This window comes from Monodon monoceros, unplaced genomic scaffold, assembly GCF_005190385.1.
Source record: "Monodon monoceros isolate NGI ecotype Baffin Bay Population unplaced genomic scaffold, NGI_Narwhal_1 Super_Scaffold_20, whole genome shotgun sequence".
Taxonomy (NCBI): Eukaryota; Metazoa; Chordata; class Mammalia; order Artiodactyla; family Monodontidae; genus Monodon; species Monodon monoceros.
This window is the reverse complement of record NW_021703777.1, coordinates 66,769,536-66,787,861: the sequence shown is the minus strand read 5'-3', so window position 1 is coordinate 66,787,861 and position 18,326 is coordinate 66,769,536. Positions and strand designations below refer to the sequence as shown.

General features: G+C 40.1%; 1 protein-coding gene across 1 annotated transcript in view; it reads right to left on the bottom strand.

Annotated features, from left to right (window-relative positions):
- The window catches only part of CORIN (corin, serine peptidase), a 249,374-nt gene that overhangs the window by 85,700 nt on the left and 145,348 nt on the right, over window positions 1–18,326 (bottom strand). The window contains exons 6-8 of the mRNA XM_029234750.1: window positions 14,924–15,037; window positions 4,924–5,031; window positions 2,090–2,200 (exon numbers count right to left, since the gene is read on the bottom strand). Coding sequence (XP_029090583.1) covers window positions 2,090–2,200; window positions 4,924–5,031; window positions 14,924–15,037 — 333 coding nt within the window. The remainder of the gene's footprint in view (window positions 1–2,089; window positions 2,201–4,923; window positions 5,032–14,923; window positions 15,038–18,326) is intronic.

Sequence of the window (18,326 nt, the reverse complement as noted above, 5' to 3'; positions counted from 1 at the left end):
AAAGGCTTACTATATGGCAATAACTGTGCTAGGAGTATTAGGTGTCTAATCTCAAATCCTCAGAACAAATTTGCAAATGGATATTATCGACCTTGTTTAGAAGAAGGAAACTGAAGCTTAGAGAGTTTAGTGTTTGCCTCAAAGTCTCAAGGCTGTTAAAAGGTACGGCCAGGATGTGAAGGCAAGCTTTTCTAACCCAAGCCCCAACATTTCACTCTGCACCAACCTGACCTAATGCACTAATGAAGTGGTATATGTGAAAGACTTGCATAGTACCTACCCCACAATAAACACTTTATTTCAAAACTTGCTTACGATGTCTGACATTTAAAAGGGATGGTCTAGTGGCCATTAACCTTCCAATTTCTGAAGGTTGTCTTAATTTTATCCCTATTGTCTTTTAGAGCGTTAGAAACCCATGTATCATATGACCTCGGCCTTCACCAACTTATGGTCTACATACACACATACATACACACACACATACACAAATACATACATGAGCACCAAGTCCTTGCTTTTCCAAGATCCATCAAAATACAGTCCACTCTGTTCCACTATGTCCACTAAGCAAGGACTCAGGTACTATTCCAGTTCAAGCAAGTTCAGGAAAGAAGAAAGCTGGGCATTGCATTTCCTAATTAATTTATGTGATTTTTCTTATGTCAAAATAAAAACCATGCAACCCACATTTGTAATTTTGTCTCAAATTATAGGCAAATTAAATAGTCAATCTCATATGTATCAGCTGTTCCTGCTTTTATTAGACAGCAAAAGATGGAATAAAGAGTTTAATTAGTTTGAACATGCATAAAATGCACCATATTAACGCTTTCAGATCAATATTACTCTCTTTTAACAAACAGCTGCTGTTATTCAATCATTTTTTTATCCCCTACTGAGTATACTGTAGTTTCTAGGGAATAAAATGTGATCAGCCATATTTGATTTTATTAGGCAGGTAGTGTAATAGCTACCTGAAGACTTTGTTTTTTTAATTGAAGGATAGTTGATTTACAATATCGTGTTAGTTTCAGGTGTACAGCACAGTGATTCAGTTATATATATATATATATATGTATCTATTCCTTTTCAGATTCTTTTCCCTTATAGATTAGTACAAAATATTGAGTATAGTTCCCTGTGCTATACAGTAGGACCTTGTTGGTTATCTATTTTATATGTAGCCGTGTGTATATGTTAATCCCAACCTCCTAATTTATCCCTCACCCACCCACTTTTCCCCTTTGGTAATCATGTTTGTTTTCTATGTCTGTGAGTCTGTTTCTGTTTTGTAAATTAGTTCATTAGTATCATTTTTTTAGATTCCACATATGATATATGATATTTGCCTTTCCCTGTCTAGCTTACTTCACTTAGTATGATCATCTCTAGGTCCATCCATGTTGCTGCAAATGGCATTATTTTATTCTTTTTTATGGCTGAGCAATATTCCATTGTATATATGTGCCACATCTTCCTTATCCATTCATCTGTCGAGGGACATTAAGGTTGCTGCCATGTCCTGGCTATTGTAAACAGTACTGCAATGAACATTGGGGTGCATGTGTCTTTTTGAGTTAGAGTTTTCTCCGGATATACTCACCCAGAAATAAGACAGGCTCTAAAGTTTCAATATTATTGCACACTCTGTGTAACTCTATGAACACTGAAGGCTCTCTTATCTCTGCCAGTTCTCCCCTGGTTCTCCCACACGTGGTACCTGAGAGGACCTCTGGAGGCTCCCACTTAACTGCTCATATATTGTTTGCAGAAGAAAAGTGCCCCAGTCTCTGGGAAGAACATTCCCTTTGACAAAGTCACAGACCCAGAAAGGATATTTGTGGACAATGAGGAAGAAAACTGCCACCCACTTGGCCAGAGCAGCCGAATCAGGCTTGGAGTTTTGGAGAAAGAGAGGCGGAAGTCAGTTACACTATGCTGTTATTGTCATCACACCACTCAATTATTATCTGTATAGGCTAGGACCAAAGTGCAAGAATCTGTTTAGATAGTGAACCTTGAGTGTATTTGACTAAACAGGCAGAAGTAGAAAAATAAGCAAAATGAAAGCCCTCAGGGCACTCACAGCAATTGACCTCGTCAGACTTATCCCCACAGTCATGGTCACCGTCACACACCCACTCTATGGCAATGCAGCGTCCATCTCCACAGCGATGCTCCTCTGTGGGGTTGCAGTCTGGAGGAAAGAAAAACTCAGGAGGATGGAGAGAACCAGCATGACAAACACTTAGAACTGTGTGGCTTGTTCCAGTAGAACAAGTTCCAGTAGAAGAGAGTCTGTTCCAATTATTCCAATACCGTCAATAACCTTTCTACTCTGGGTCTGGCACCTCCCGGGCAACCATGTGGCCGCCCGGCCACCATCACTACGGGGTAAGACCTGACTGCTTTTCAGATGAATAACAAGCTCCCAGCTTTTCTAGGACCCATAGCTTGTTCTGGGTTTTGTTGTGTTTAGTCACTGTTTTCTTTCCTTATGAAAATTTTGTGATTTGGCTCAAATAAACAGAACTGTGATTTGGGTTTCACAATGTAGATAGCTGATTTGATGATTCGTGACAACTCTGTCATGTTTCTAAGAATTGCAACTTACCTCTCTGTGGTAAACTGCGGAGGCAGGTATCTCCTCCTGTCATCTTGCCTGATGCTAAGCTAAGGTTTTCTATTGAACTGTCTAAATATATAACTCATACTTGAAAGAACTGCTGGGTAAGAAATGCAAAATATTTGGGGTTTTTTAATGATTCTTTTTATCCTGGATTTAACCTCTGTCCCAAACTATATATTCCTGGGGAAAAAGGAGAACTAAGTGATGTTTCCTCTCACAGAGGGCAGAACCTATAGGGTTCTTTGATATGAGACATGGAATAACCTTAATATAAACAACCCTTTAAAAGATGTGTGTAGATTCGTGAATAACAGATTCCATAATGAGGAACTATCATGGATTTCCATTAACAGCACCACTGTCTTTAACAGACCTGTGGAGGGACCACGGGTCTTGAAGGATATAGGGGAGCAATTAAGTGAAGAAGATGGACGAAATGGTGCAGAGAAAAGAAGAAAGACATGGGCCCCCCCTGGTGGCGCAGTGGTTGGGAGTCTGCCTGACAATGCAGGGGACACGTGTTCATGCCCCGGTCTGGGAGGATCCCACGTGCCGCGGCACGGCTGGGTCCGTGAGCCATGGCCGCTGAGCCTGCGCGTCCGGAGCCTGTGCTCCGCAACGGGAGAGGCCACAACAGCGAGAGGCCTGCGTACCACAAAAATAAAAAAAGAAGAAAGACAAAATGGCTGGGATGCATGGGTGGGAACCAGCGGAGCCAGCACATGCTCAGCCTGCTAAAGATGGGCAGCCGGGACAGAGAATGGTCTAAGAGGACATCGTGATTATTACCATTAGATAGAAACAAAGTCATCCTAAGAGCACAAACCTCATGATATCCTACTACCTTCAGAGGAACTAGGTTGAGTTGGTAAGACCACTGTCTTTCACATGCCAACTATACACTGGTCCTCTCCACTGACCTACTGAACTACCAAGCTACACTCAATTCCCCCCTCCCTCATTTTTACTGTCTTTTCTCCAGTTATCTTATTGGTAAAAGGAGGAGTTGGAGTAGATAATCTCTAAGGCCACAAACTATACATTTTATGATGTATATAATTACAATGGTGTCTCATTCTTTGTGTCCCAAGACTACTCAATCCCGGAAGATAATCCATATCTATCTAGTGACCCGTGGGATGTTTTGCGCATACGTACATTTTCCAACATTCTTATGGATGCAGTGAGAGGCAGCTACACAGGTGCTTCTAGAAACTACTGAGTTTCCCAGCATGGGGCTATTTGGGACATTCACCACTCCTCCGAGGCATTCCCCTGACCCACTCCTGATTCTCCCCCAGCATTTCTTTTGATATTCTCTAATGCTGAATAATCATTTCACATCATTTTCCCAGTGTCCTGCCTCATCTCACCTTGCCCTTCTGCTCCTATTAGAAAGTTCTTCTGTCTCTCAATAATATACTACCTAAAAAAAAATTCAAAAGCTAATCACAAATTCAGAAAGGTAAATAAGCAAGAAGAATTTTGCTGGTTTTAATTCATGAGAGGGCATTCAGAATTGAACTTGGCTCTTTTAAAGGTAGGGTCATTCTTGTTTTTATAATTGAGATATAATTGACATAGAGTGTTGTATAAGTTTATGCTAAATAAGATAAGCCAGAAAAAGAAAGACAAATACTGTGTGATATCACTAACATGTGGAATCTAAAAAAAATGTGATTTTGTTCAAACAGAGTGTAGACTGCTGGTTACCAGGGGCTGGGAGGGTGAGGAATTGGGAAGATGCTGTTTATAGGTACAAACGTGCACCTAGGAGGTAGGTTCCTTCTTTAAAAGTTAAGATCAGCTTCTGTACATAAAACAGATGCACCCTTCTAACCTTCGATATCCCCACTGCAGAAATTGCCCCCGTAGTGTGTGGCAATCAAATAAAGGAGGGGTCTCTGGTTATACATAATAAGGGGATCAGGAACAGAAAATATATCTGTCTGCAACGTTTTGCTCAAGAGCTCAGAATCTAAACACGAGCCACTGGCTCCAACCAGAGAAGAAATCAAACATTTTCAAAGAGAAAAAAAAAAGTTAACTCCCATTTCTACTCCACATCTCTAGCATTTCCTTAGTATGACTTTTTGTAAGAAATCTTACATTTACACATGAGACATGACTGAGACTAATAATTTAAAAAACTTCCTCTTTTGGAAAATTAAGAAACCAATCATTTTGTAATTTCACCCACTAATCACATTAACAAACAATGAGTTACAAGTTTTTGATTATAAATGTCTGCAATTTTAAATGAAAACCTTCAGGGAAATGGTGCTACTTACCACAGTTTTGCTCATCACTCAGATCCCCACAGTCATCATATCCATCACATACCAGGCTATAATTAAGGCACTTGCCCGTGTGACAGTGAAACAGACTCTCGCTGCAATCTGAAAATAAGAGAAGACACCGATGGCTCATTAGAGCAGAACAGGATGTTACAGTAGCAGTTTATATAACGAGAGCATATCATGGGAGGGGAATCATAATGTAACCTGGTCCACATCTATTCTTTTACAGGTGAGGAGACTGTGGTGCAGAGAGATCTAATGATTTGCTCAAGGTCACATAACAAGTTCCTGGAGAACCATGACTAGGACCCTCTGGCTCCCAAGACAATGCTTTTATCACTTCCTGACAGTATTTATCTGAGTTCCACTTTATGACACCTGAAAGCTCCTTTAGAGTCAAATATGAGAAAAGACATTCTCAACTCACCATGGTTCCTAATGAAGTTCATGTTCATACAGAATGAACACTTAGTAGAGGGTGAGTAGTTATTTCTTAAAAAATGTTTCCTTTAAAATGAAAGTCTAGTTTTGCCCATGGTAAGCATAAACGTAACAAAGAGAAAAAGTCATTTAGATTACAGAGTCATTACTTACTTTCACATCACTTAAGTCAATTGAATGTTTCACAGTATGACCCTCAAATAAACAGTACTGTCCTAGATTATGGTGCCAAGATAAGAATAAGTGATATAAAACCTCAGGAAGCTTATAGTTTAATGTTGGAATAAACATCATGCAAGGAAATTTTAATAAGAAGATAGGTCTTGTTCTTGGGTAAAACAGAACTCCTATCCTGGTTCTATCATGTCTTAGCTGTGGGAATTTGAGCGTATTAGTTAAAATTTATAAGTCTGTAAACTTATTTTTGAAGTTAGGATAAGAGCAATTACTTAATAGAGTTTAGGGGAAGGTATAAATAATAAATTAATGTAAGTTTCCAAGACAATTAAATGGGAAAAGAATACTCTTCAACAAATGGTGTTGGGACAATTGGATTTCAAATACACAAAAATGAACTCTGACCTTTACCTCAAACCATACATAAAAATTATCTCAAAATGGATTATAGACTTCAATGTAAGAGCTAAAATTATGAAGCTTCTAGGAAAAAACACAGGAAAAAAATCTTCCTGACCTTGGGGAGGGCAAAGAATTCTTCACTATAACAACAAAATACAAGGCTAAAAGAAAAAAATAATGGTTATCCATTAAAATTAAACATATTTGTGCTTCCAAAGATACTATTTAAAAATGAAAAGACAAGCCACATACTGAAAAAAAATATTTTCAAAGCATGTTATCTGATAAAGGACTTATATCCAGAATATATATAGACGTCTTACACTCAATAATAAGACAAACAATCCAATTACAAAGAGGCAAAAATCTTGAATAGAAAGTCTTCATAAAGACATATGAATGGCTGATAAGCACATGAAAAGGTGCCCAATATAATCATTAAGGAAATGCAAGTAAACCACAATAAGATACTATTACATATCCCCTAAAATAGTTATAATAGATAAGACAGATAATGCCAAGTATTGGCAAGGATTTTAAGAAACTGAAACTCTCATATATAGTTGGTGGGGATGTAAAATAATAATAATGCCACTTTGGAAAGCAGTTTGGCTGCTTCTTATAAACTTAACTCTAACCTTATCACGTGATTCATGAATTCCACACTTAGAAAGCTACCCAAGAGAAGTGAAACATATATCCACACAAAGACTTGTATGTGAATGTCTACAGCAGCATTATCCATAGTAGCCAAAGACTGGAAACAATCTAAATGCTCAACGACTGGTAAATGGATAAGCAAAATGTAGTGTATTCTTACAATGGGATACTATTCACCAATTAAAAGTATCAAACTACTGATACATGTGACAGCATAGATGAAGCTCAGAAACATTATGCTAAGTGAAAGAAACCAGATACAAAGACTACGTATTATGCAACCCATTTATGAAGTTCTTGGAAAAGGCAAACTTACAGAGACAGATGTCAGAGCAGTGGTAATCTACGGCTGGAGATGTGGGAGTGGGGACTGACTGCAAATAGGTAGAAGGAAAGTGTGGGGAGAGATGAAAGAGTTCTAGAAGTAGATTGTGGTGATGGTTGCACAATGCTATAAATTTACTAAAAATCAATGGGTTAATTTTACAGTATGTAAATTATACCTCAATAAAGCTGTAAAAATGTTTAAAATACATGTAAAGCCTGCATGTAATAGAAACTTGATTTCTTAAATGTATTATTTTTTCCCTTATTTAAAGTGAATGAAGTTCAAAAATAGATTCGTAAGGCTGGAGCGGGATCACAGAAGATGAGGAGGATTTTGGTAGAGTGGATGGAATGAAAACTTCAGCAGGTTTCAAATAGAAGGAATAGCAAGAACAAAGGAAAGAGGTGAGAAATGGAGGCACATGTGAGGATCAGTCTGCTTGGCTGAGAAAGACCAAGAATCTAATGGTCAACAGTCCAGTCTCCTGAATTACAGCTAATTGTTCCTCCTCAAGCAGATGCCTGCATCTCATACAACTGGTGATGGCTGCCTCTTTACTATAAACATCCCAAACTCTATAACAATTTATTATCAGAAGTCTTGGGCAAAGGGACTTCCCTGGTGGTGCAGTGGTTAAGAATCCGCCTGCCAATGCAGGGGACATGGGTAGGATCCCTGGTCCGGGAAGATCCCACATGCCGCGGAGAAACTAAGCCCGTGTGCCACAACTACTGAGCCTGCGCTCTAGAGCCCGCAAGCCCCAACTACTGAGCCCACGTGCCACAACTACTGAAGCCCACGTGCCTAGAGCCCGTGCTCTGCAACAAGAGGAGCCACCGCAATGAGAAGCCCGCTCACTGCAACGAAGAGTAGCCCCTGCTCGCTGCAACCAGAGAAAGCCCGTGAGCAGCAATGAAGACCCAACGCAGCCAAAAATAAATAAAGAAATAAATTTATTTTAAAAAGTCTTGGGCATTGATCAGTGAAACTGTTAGCCACATCAAAATATTATACTTGTTACTGACATGATTCATCAACTTCTCTTTCAAAGAGCATTCTTCTAAAAAAAAGTTACTTAAATACTCTTAGAATGACATCATTTTAGAAATGGAATGGGCCTTAGCGATCATCTGTTCAGCGCCATCATTAAGAGGGTGTGTGTATGTGTACATACACAAACACACACGTGCATACACATATGCTCACACTTATACACATACAGTACTTTGTAAGTACTTTTAACTTTTCATTTCCCCTGGGACAACCATCATAAGGGAAAATATAAGGACTAAAAAGAGATCCCAGGGTTGGGGAATTTGTGCATCAAGATATATACATTTCCTCAGGAAGTTTTAAAAGATCTTTTTGATTTTTATTTTCATCTCTTGTGAGAAGTTTTGAATCGGCATGCTAGAATCAGCAGTACCAGGGTCCTCACCTTGACCATCAGTGCAGACGTACTTACATTACCTGAAGGAGGAGACAGGGTGGAGGGATGACAGATTCTAAACCATACGAATTAATTTTTTTAAGCAGTACACTTCATTTTTTTGATGATAGGACTGGGAAATCAAATATTCCTTTCAGAATCTGATTAACCTGAGAACACACTAAAAATTTCCAACGTGGCCCCTCTGTGTGGCCTATTCTGGGATCCCCGGTAATTCATACTAAAGCACCTCATTGGACATATTTTGTAAATTAACGCTCACTTATTAACTTATTTCATAAGTGAAAATGATTCAAACATTTTTTTAAAATTCCTCATTATTCACACAGGTACAGATGCAACTTTCCACTGTTATGACTTTCTTGGTTAGATGCCATTTTCAGAGGTTAGCTACAAAACTAGCTGCATTTGGAAAACAACTTGTTGCCTCCCTAAGGTCTGTGTAATTAGTAAACACACAAAGCCTTAACCAAAGGCACTGCACACCCAGAAATACATAGCAAATAGCAAAGATCACAGTGCCTCCTTTTACTGGAATAAATGTTTATTTGAACTGAAAAGAGATGTCGTCAGTGTAATTTGGGGCCGACGATCAAAACCTGCAAAAGCTGCTTGCTGTGATTTTCTCATTCAATACAAGCATAATTTTGCGTAACCTAAGGTAGGTGTTTTTCTAGATACAGATCCTTTTTTCTGAAAGAGAGCTTGATACAAAATGTTACTTCTGAAGTTCTTCTTAATATCTATTTCAGTCTGGCATCACAATGACTAACGTTTACCCCTCAAAATTGTCATTAAATGAAAGGGGAGAGCTAAGGAACAGAAAGCCTTTTATCACGAGCCTCATTCAATTGGCTCAGTCTCTATGAGTCTATAAACATAATCATGCTGCCTCAACTCAGGATTCAAATATGGATGCTCAGTTTCCATCCCGAGATGCCCTCGTTTTGAGATGACCAAAGAGGTTAACCAGTTTGCCCACAGTTGCCCAGATTATTACAGTGACCCGGGCTTCTTGACCTCCTGGGTTTTTTTCACCTATTGACTTCTAGCTCCAAAGGAGGATTTCTCAACTGCAGTACTGCTGACATTTGGGGCTGGGGGACTCTTTGTTGCGGGGAGCTACCCTGTGCCTCGTGTGATATTCATCAACACTCCCAGCCACTGCCCACTAAATGCCAGTAGCATCCCCTCCGACCTCCGCAGTGGTGACAATCAAACAGGTCTCCATACATTGCAAAACACCCCCCAGGAGTAATACTGCCCCCAGTTGAGAGCTACTGTCCTGGAATATCCAAACATCACCTCAGTCCAAGGCCAGTTCTAATCCCGTCTTTTCCATCAGGTCTCTCCACACCAAGCTGGCAACCAGTGATCTGCACTCTTCTCTACTCACAGGGCCTTTTTTTTTTTACACAATCTTCTTTTGCTCGGTGACATCTATTATATTGTTCTAAAACACTATATTTAATGATCTCTATTTTTAGATGCCATTTCCCTGATTAGATTAAAAGTGTCATGAAGCAAGAAACCATGTCTTAACAGTCTCTACATTTACTAGGTATCTACAACATGCTTCACACATAGTGGGAATTCAAGATTATTCAATAATTTGATCGATTCCGCATAATCAGACTGTCACTAAACAGAAGTGAACCTTCCACACATCTGAAGCTTCCTCCATCGGCATAGAGTGGTAAACTTTTATTTTTATTAATGTGGTGGAAATCCTTCTAGTATTTACTTGCACCCTGTCTTAGTAAAGAAACTATGGTAGGTACAGTTTTTTTTTTTTTTGCGGTACGCGGGCCTCTCACCGCTGTGGCCCCTCCCGCTACAGAGCACAGGCTCCGGACGCGCAGGCTCAGCGGCCATGGCTCACGGTCCCAGCCGCTCCGCGGCACGCGGGATCCCCCCGGAACCGGGGCAGGAACCCGCATCCCCTGCATCGGCAGGCAGACTCCCAACCACTGCGCCACCAGGGAAGCCCGGTACAGTCATTTCTGATGACTCGGAAACATTATTTGGAATATCAGTTTTTATTTTGTGCTGTTTGGGTGGCCTCCTTTCTACATAGCTTCATGCGGTGCTGCTTTGAAAACCGTTGTGCATATTGTAGTATTTGTCTCTTCTACAATGTATCACATGACCTTTGGCGGGGCAGGGGTGGGAGCAGTGTTGGGAGGAGGGAGGGCATGGAGAATAAGATCAGAGCCACAATCACAACCATAAATCCTAATGCCCTTTGAGAGTTACTGCATGCCAGACACTGGTCTCTGTGCTTGACATCCAGTGATTCATTATTCTGCCCAACAATTCTAGAGGTAGTTACTATTACTTATTGTCTCCATATTACCGATGAGGACACTGAGGCCCAGAGAGACTGAGTAACTTTCTGTGTCCACAGAGGCCGGAAATGATAAAGAAGAAATAGGAAGACAGGCAGCCTGACTCAAGACCTTATAATATTAATCACTATACTGTGTGATAATTAGTATAACTAATTATACTAACTAGGATAATTAGTTAACTCAGTATAATTAGTTCACCACAGTCCTCAAAAATAAATCAACCGGGCTTCCCTGGTGGCGCAGTGGTTGAGAGTCCGCCTGCTGATGCAGGGGACGCGGGTTCGTGCCCCGGTCCGGGAAGATCCCACATGCCGTGGAGCGGCTGGGCCCGTGAGCCATGGCCGCTGAGCCTGCGCTTCCGGAGCCTATGCTCCGCAACGGGAGAGGCCACAACAGTGAGAGGCCCGCGTACCGCAAAAAAAAAAAAAAAAAAATAATAATAATAATAATAATAAACCAACCAATGTGACCCCAAATTCAGAGCAAATGACTTCCAAAAGTATTTGACAGAGGTTTATGCGCCACCAAGTACGGGGACTTTGTGGCAACTATTTTCTCTGTGACAACCATTTCCCTGGAGGCTTTCTCATTCATTTGCTAAGCACCTGCTCTGTACCAGACACTGTCCTAGAGCTGGTTATAGAATCAAAAGATCATAGAGGGCTTCCCTGGTGGCGCAGTGGTTGAGAGTCCGCCTGCTGATGCAGGGGACACGGGTTCGTGCCCCGGTCCGGGAAGATTCCACATGCCGCGGAGCGGCTGGGCCCGTGAGCCATGGCCGCTGAGCCTGCGCGTCTAGAGCCTGTGCTCTGCAACGGGAGAGGCCACAGCAGTGAGAGGCCCGCGTACCGCAAAAAAAATAAAAAAATAAAAGATCATAGAATGTTAGCAGCAAAAGAGACACCAGACACCCTCTAGGGCAGTGGTTTCACACCTGGCTGCACACGAGAATCACTGGGGGAGTTTTACAAAAGGTACTGCTGCCTGGGCACCCCCTCCAGACCAATGGAATTCGAATCCCCGCAGGTGGGGCTTTCTGGAGATGCAATTGTGCTGTCAGCCTTGATGACAAGGAGAACCTGGAGAAGTAGCCTGCCTCGAGCCACGGAGCTAGAAATTAAAAAAAAAAAAAAAAGAAAACCCTTCATCTTCAAAAATCTTTTCACTATACCACTAAAATTGCTCTAGGTGGTTAGAAATCGGTCCATTTTACTGATCAGGAAGAGACTGATAAACATGGCAAAATGAGTTGCCAGGGGAGGGTCAGTAAGCAGGCCCAGATACCTGGAGAGCCCCTGTAAAAGACAATTATCTCCCTCAGCATAATAGAGCAACCAAACTAGACATTTTCCTGTCTTATGAATGATCGGAGTACAATCATTCACCAAATTCGCACTTTTATGGACATGGGCAAGTCAGAGGCAGCACAGTTTAGATAAAACAGTTAGATTTGGACCCATTCAGGAGTGGGTTCAAATCTAGCACTTTGAGCCACTGGCAAATTCATTCATGGCCGTGAGCCTCAGCTCTGCATCTGAACAAAAAGGAAGAATACTTCGCTCGCTGAAAATTCAATCAAATCATGTAGGTAAATGCTTCTAGTACAGTTGATTAGGGAACTCACAAATAGCAAATCCCTTCCCTTCCTTCCTTGGAAGGCAATCCTCCTCCTGTACCTGCCAGGACCCTCAGAACGTGGGAAGCCCAGCAAAATTTCCTTCTCCCCGCAGGAGTATCTGTGGGTTGCATTCCAGCTCTGATTTGTATCCACGCCCTAATTCAGAGGTAACACTATTCCTTCACTGCAGGGTGGTGACAACAGGAGGGTGGCACCTTCTATAAACATGCATGCTGAAATGCCACAAGCACTGAATGTTAAAGCTCAGAGGCAGATGTCCTTGTAAGGTCAGGAACAATTGCATGCAAAGCTCTCAATGTCCAACTAAGCATTTTCATAGACAAGTATTCTGAAGGGATGTATTTCCTCAAAAAACTAAGCCAAATGGTTTTTGAAGTGTGGTTATGAAGAAGGCCCATGTCTTTATAAACTCTTGCACTCCTAGGATATTGCTGAATACCTTGCATAATAATAATACTGCCTTCTTTGTTCGGTCACTGACTAGGAAAATTTACTCCTTGAAATTCAGTTTCGACAAATGCAGCAGAAATCTCTTACTGTGTAAAGTGCAATGTTCAATGTAGTGGAGGAACATAATGATGAAGCCAGTGTTAGCCCAGCAGTGGGGATAGAGGCACATGCAGAATTTGCATATGACATAACATGGGCCATAAGTGGGAGATAAACAAGAGATCCCACTGTAACTCCCGTTACTGTATATAATTCTACTGAACCACTTAAAATCCCTACTGTAGATGCTTTACACAATATTTGTTCTCAAGTCCACAGCAATACTCCCTAATGTAAGTAAACATCCAAAAAAATGTTTTTCATGTACAATCACATGCCATAGGTTTTTCTGAAGAGAGAATTCCAAATTATAAATACAAATATCTTAGTGAAAACATTTCCAAAATATATGGTGGCTTAACTGAAATTCTACAGGATGCTAGATATTATGCAAAATAAATAAATGCACGAATAAATAAATTAATTAAAGGTGAGGGTATATATGGACAAATAATTTTCAGGAAATACCAAGATAAAATTAACGTGTTTTTTTTAAACTGTGGGATTTATCCGAACCTTTAATGAACGAATATGTATTGTAGATCTGTAAGAAGTGGATCTGATAGACAGCATTTCTCAAACTTATTTTTTTCCCAATCATTTTTCAAGACTCAGGTACTATGGGACACCAGTTTGGGAAACACTGACCCTAAATATTACCATAATATACTGTCTTTCAAAAGTTATGGTAAATAAGCATCCTAACCCTTCATATGGATGAAGAGTTGGTCCTCCTGGCAAACACACCAGATGAATCTTTCAACTCAGGTGAGCAACTAAGATGAGCCCTTATAAAGCCTTGGTAACCCCTACAGGGAATAAAACACAGCTTTTCCCACAGTAACTATTGCTGGTCATAGAACCATAAGAAAGCAATTTGAACACCATTGCATATGGTCCTGTTTTGGACACAGATCCTGCAATGTATTCTTGAGGCTAATTTTTCCTTTTAATCTGTTGCATAATTGCAAATCAATTTGAGAACTGAATATAAATCTGATATGGACTGAATGTCTGTGTCTGCCCAAAATTTGTATGTTGAAGCCCTAAACCCCAACATGACTGTATTTGGAGACAGGGCCTGTGAGGAGGTGATAAAGGCCATAAGGGTGGGGCCTTAACTGAATAGGGCTCATACCCTTGTAAGAAGAGGAAGAGACAGCAGAGCTCTCTCTCCTCCCCTCTCCCTTCGCCTCTCCAAAGAGGTTATGTGAACACACAGGCAGATGGCAGCTGCCTGCAAGCCAGGAACAGAATTCTCACCAGAAACTGACACTGTTGGACCTTCATCTTGGACTTTCCAGCCTCCAAACTGTGAGAAAATACATTTCTGCTGTTTAAGGCACCCAGCCTGTGGTATTTTGTAAAGCAGCCCAAACACACAATACAATATTGGATAAACCACCGTTTTAGTCAAAATGACTGATCAAATCAATGGTAAGTAAACTGAGGATGTTTAAGGCTGAATCTACCAATCCATGTATTCAAATCAGTTCTTGCCGTCACTCTCTCCAGATTTAGAGGAAGCATAAACCAACAAAAGATTTTGCATCTTCTGTGTCACAACTGTTAAAAGTCATGAGGGTAAAAAATTTTCCTATTAAAAATATCCTTTTTTTTAAAAAAGTTGACCTTTATACTCAAAGCTTTAAAAACAAAAACAAAAACCCTCACCCAAACAAAATAAACAGAAAGCATTTTCCCAATTTTAAGATACTTTAAGCAAAAACACTTCAGTCCCTGATGTGTTCCAAAGCACATCTAGCTGTCGAGTTCCTAATGAAATCAGGCCTTTGGAAGGTGTGCAAACACACAGCTGTCACATGGAGTGAGGGAAGATAAACACATTTGCTCACTTAAGAAAAGCAAACTAAAAGAAGTCCACCCAAGTGCCGGGTGGTTGTCAGTACTGGACAATGGAATGGCGCTGGTTTCCAGGCCCCTGAATGGAATCCCTGTCCCCCCAGACAAACCCCACACAGCCTGTCACATACTGCAATGAGCCTCGTCACTCCAGTCGCCACAGTCGTTGTAGCCATTACATAGCAGTTTCCTGGGGACACAGATGCCACTGGCACACAGAAAGCTCTCGCCCCCTCCGCAGATCACTGAAAAAAAAGGGCAGAAAAACAATGTCAAAATAAATAAGAGGTGTGTTTTTTTTCCCCTTTTAAAATTAGGAGAAATAAAGGACAGAAAGAAAACCTTTCCTTGCTATTCAACAGAGGTGCTTCCCAATTCCCTCAGTTTCATTATCACCAATTTTTCTCTGGCCTTCTAGAACATTAATTGTAAAATTACCTGGAAAGACTACAAAGGGTGTTTGCCTGAGAAAAGCAAAAGGAAATTCACCAGTGGGCTTTCACAGCACAAGAGAGCAACCTCATCAATTGCACAACTTATGTGGGGAAAAAAAATACCAGATGGGAGTATTTTTCTTAATAACAGAAAATTATTTCAAAGTGAAATATTATTTATTGAACAAACATTAAAAAAAAAAAAAAAAACCCTCTCCTTCTACAGTGCTACTCAATGTCCTGCAGAGAAAGCTACAGTTACGAATAGTTGATACACGCTTGAACACAGGCTTAGAGACCCCATGCCTTGTATTTGAAATATATTTATTTACTTGTCTTAATAAAAATGCCAGTTAAAAATGTCAGAGTCTATTTTGGCATAAGGAATGTGAAACAACATTAGCTAATAATATTTTCATTCTTTTCCTTAACAAGGCTGCATTTTAGTATTCTTTGCTTTAAGTATTATGGTGTTCTTTTTCGTCTCAAAATTCAACAAATATTCAATTGTTTCAAAATTACATCAGACACAGAATGTAAGAGAAGAAGCTAGAAAGATTTTTCTAAGGGAAACCATTAATGAAAGGATGTCAATTCAACAAAATGGGTTTTAAAATACCCTTCAATATGTGGTAATATGCATCAAATGCTTTTTAAATGTGTAAACCTTTGACCCAGAAATCTTATTTCTGGTCTTCATACAAAGGAAATGATTATGAATAAGTGCAAAATTTAATATTTAAGGATATTCATACCATCATGGTTTATCACAAGGAAACTATGAAATAACAACTATGCAATAATAGGAGACTGGTTAAATAAATTTTGATAGCTCCATAATAAGGAATACTGTTACAGCCATTGAAAATTATATTGTAAAAAGTAATGTCCTGGGCCAAAGTTCAAGATAATATAAGTGTAAAAACACCATTTGGGGGACTTCCCTGGTGGAGCAATGGTTAAGAATCTGCCTGCCAACGCAGGTGACCCGGGTTTGATCCCTGGTCCGGGAAGATCCCACATGCCGCAGAGCAACTAAGCCCGTGCACCACAACTACTGAGCCCCATGCCACAACTACTGAAGCGCACGCGCCTAGAGCCCATGCTCCGCAACAAGAGAAGCCTCGGCAGTGAGAAACCTGCGCACCTCAACGAAGATTAGTCCCCACTTAACTCAACTAGAGAAAGCCCGCGCACAGCAACAAAGACCCAGCCCAGCCAAAAATAAATAAATAAATTTTTTTTTAAGTTTAAAAAATAAAAAAATTTAAAAACAGCATTTGGTTCTGAAAAAGCATAATACAATCTGGCCTAGAAAGAAGTATATCTAAGGTTACTATGATTATCCCTGGTATTAGGATTGAAAATAATTTTTATTTTCTTCATTGTATTTTACTCTATTTTACAAATGTTCTTACAACGATCATGTCTTACTTTTATAATCAGAAAAAGAAAACAACTAACTTTTTTCACGAGTTCCCAATTCAGAGTAACGGTAAATAAATATAACCCTCCCAAAACTTGTTTCTGTAACTTTCTGTCTCCCTGCCACAAAAGTTAGTGGGATCAGCCTTGTGGTCTCCTGCCTGGTCACTGTCACCACCCGCCCTGAACCATGTTCCTTGATGAGATGAACCTTGTTGTCTAACTAAAGGGAACCAGGAAATATGGAACATTTAACTCAGAAGCTGAAATGCAGAAAAGTTCAGACTGAACATTCCAGGCAGTAAGGTCCATGCCACTCATATATCCTGTGTTCCCCAGCAGAGTGGCTGGCACTCAGGAGATTCTTAATTAATGGGAAAAAGTCACCTCCATCTCAATGGAGCACAATATATTGCCACGAGGCAAAAGAAAAAATGCAATTGATGGATTATTTTCCAACACTATCAAGGAATCAGTTTCGATTTGCTGAACATTAAGTACTAGTCAATTTGGTATGTTTCTTCTGATGCTAATTCATGTGTAAGCTTCGCAATATCAACAATGAAAGGCTGGTTTTCCATTATATCCCATGATTTTTGTATCAATACAAATGGCATCTATGGATTTCAACTGCCAAGACATGAAACACGCTTATGTTTTGTATAGTCTTGGATTCAGCACAGGACTGTACTCCTGTAGCTACAGACAGGGACTCCTAAAGGGTATACAGGAAACCAGATATAAAATGAAAAACCAAAACATTAAAGGTTTTACCGGTCAGTCTCTACAATAACCTCTCTCTAGGGTTAAGGGAAAATTTTCAAGGAAAAAGTGTTTATCCTATCGTGAGACTGTTTCTGCATTATAGTAGAGAGTGCAGAAATTCCATCTGTCTGCATTTCAGCAGCTGCAATGCCTCAGAAGAATTATTGCATTCCCTACATTATGGCTCTGATGAGTCCTTGGGAAATGTAGCTGAAAGCTCAACATTAAATAGCTCCTAACATCTAGGTTTCATGTGTAAGAACCTATATATTTTACTCCAATAAAGCCACTCTTGTGTATGGTTATATCAAACCTGGATCAAATTTAAAATATGGCATTGCTTGCATTGTTTTGATTATCAATATCCTGTGTCTTTGCTGATTCATCAGAAACTGACTTCTTTTATGTGGTTTCTCGGTTGGAGATGCGGCTGCCCATGGTTTTAGGACATTGAAAATTGTTTCTTTCTTCTTATTCTTTTTTTGCAAGTTCTTTGGACATTCATAGTTTCATTAATCAATACTATTTTTGTACAATCAGGATAGCTTTGTACATTCTCTTTCTGTTTGATTTCTTCCTAACCTGTATTGAGAATCTCCACTTTGATTTGTGAACAACTGTTCAACTAGCAAAGCATTTCAGACATATCTCATTTACAATTTCCAAAGAGCCCCATAAAGTACACAGGTAAGAATTCTATCACAACTTCCTTGGGGTAAGTGATAGTTTACAAATAGAGGAACTAGAGTATCATGTGGTTAAGACAGCATCTACCCAAAGCCATGGAGTTAGGAAAAGGTGAAAACCACCCCAGAATCGTGAGGTCCTGGCTCCGGGCCTAATCCTCCACACCATACCCACTCCCCATTTCTAGTACACAGCCAGGTGATGGGCGCTGAGTTCCAGGGTA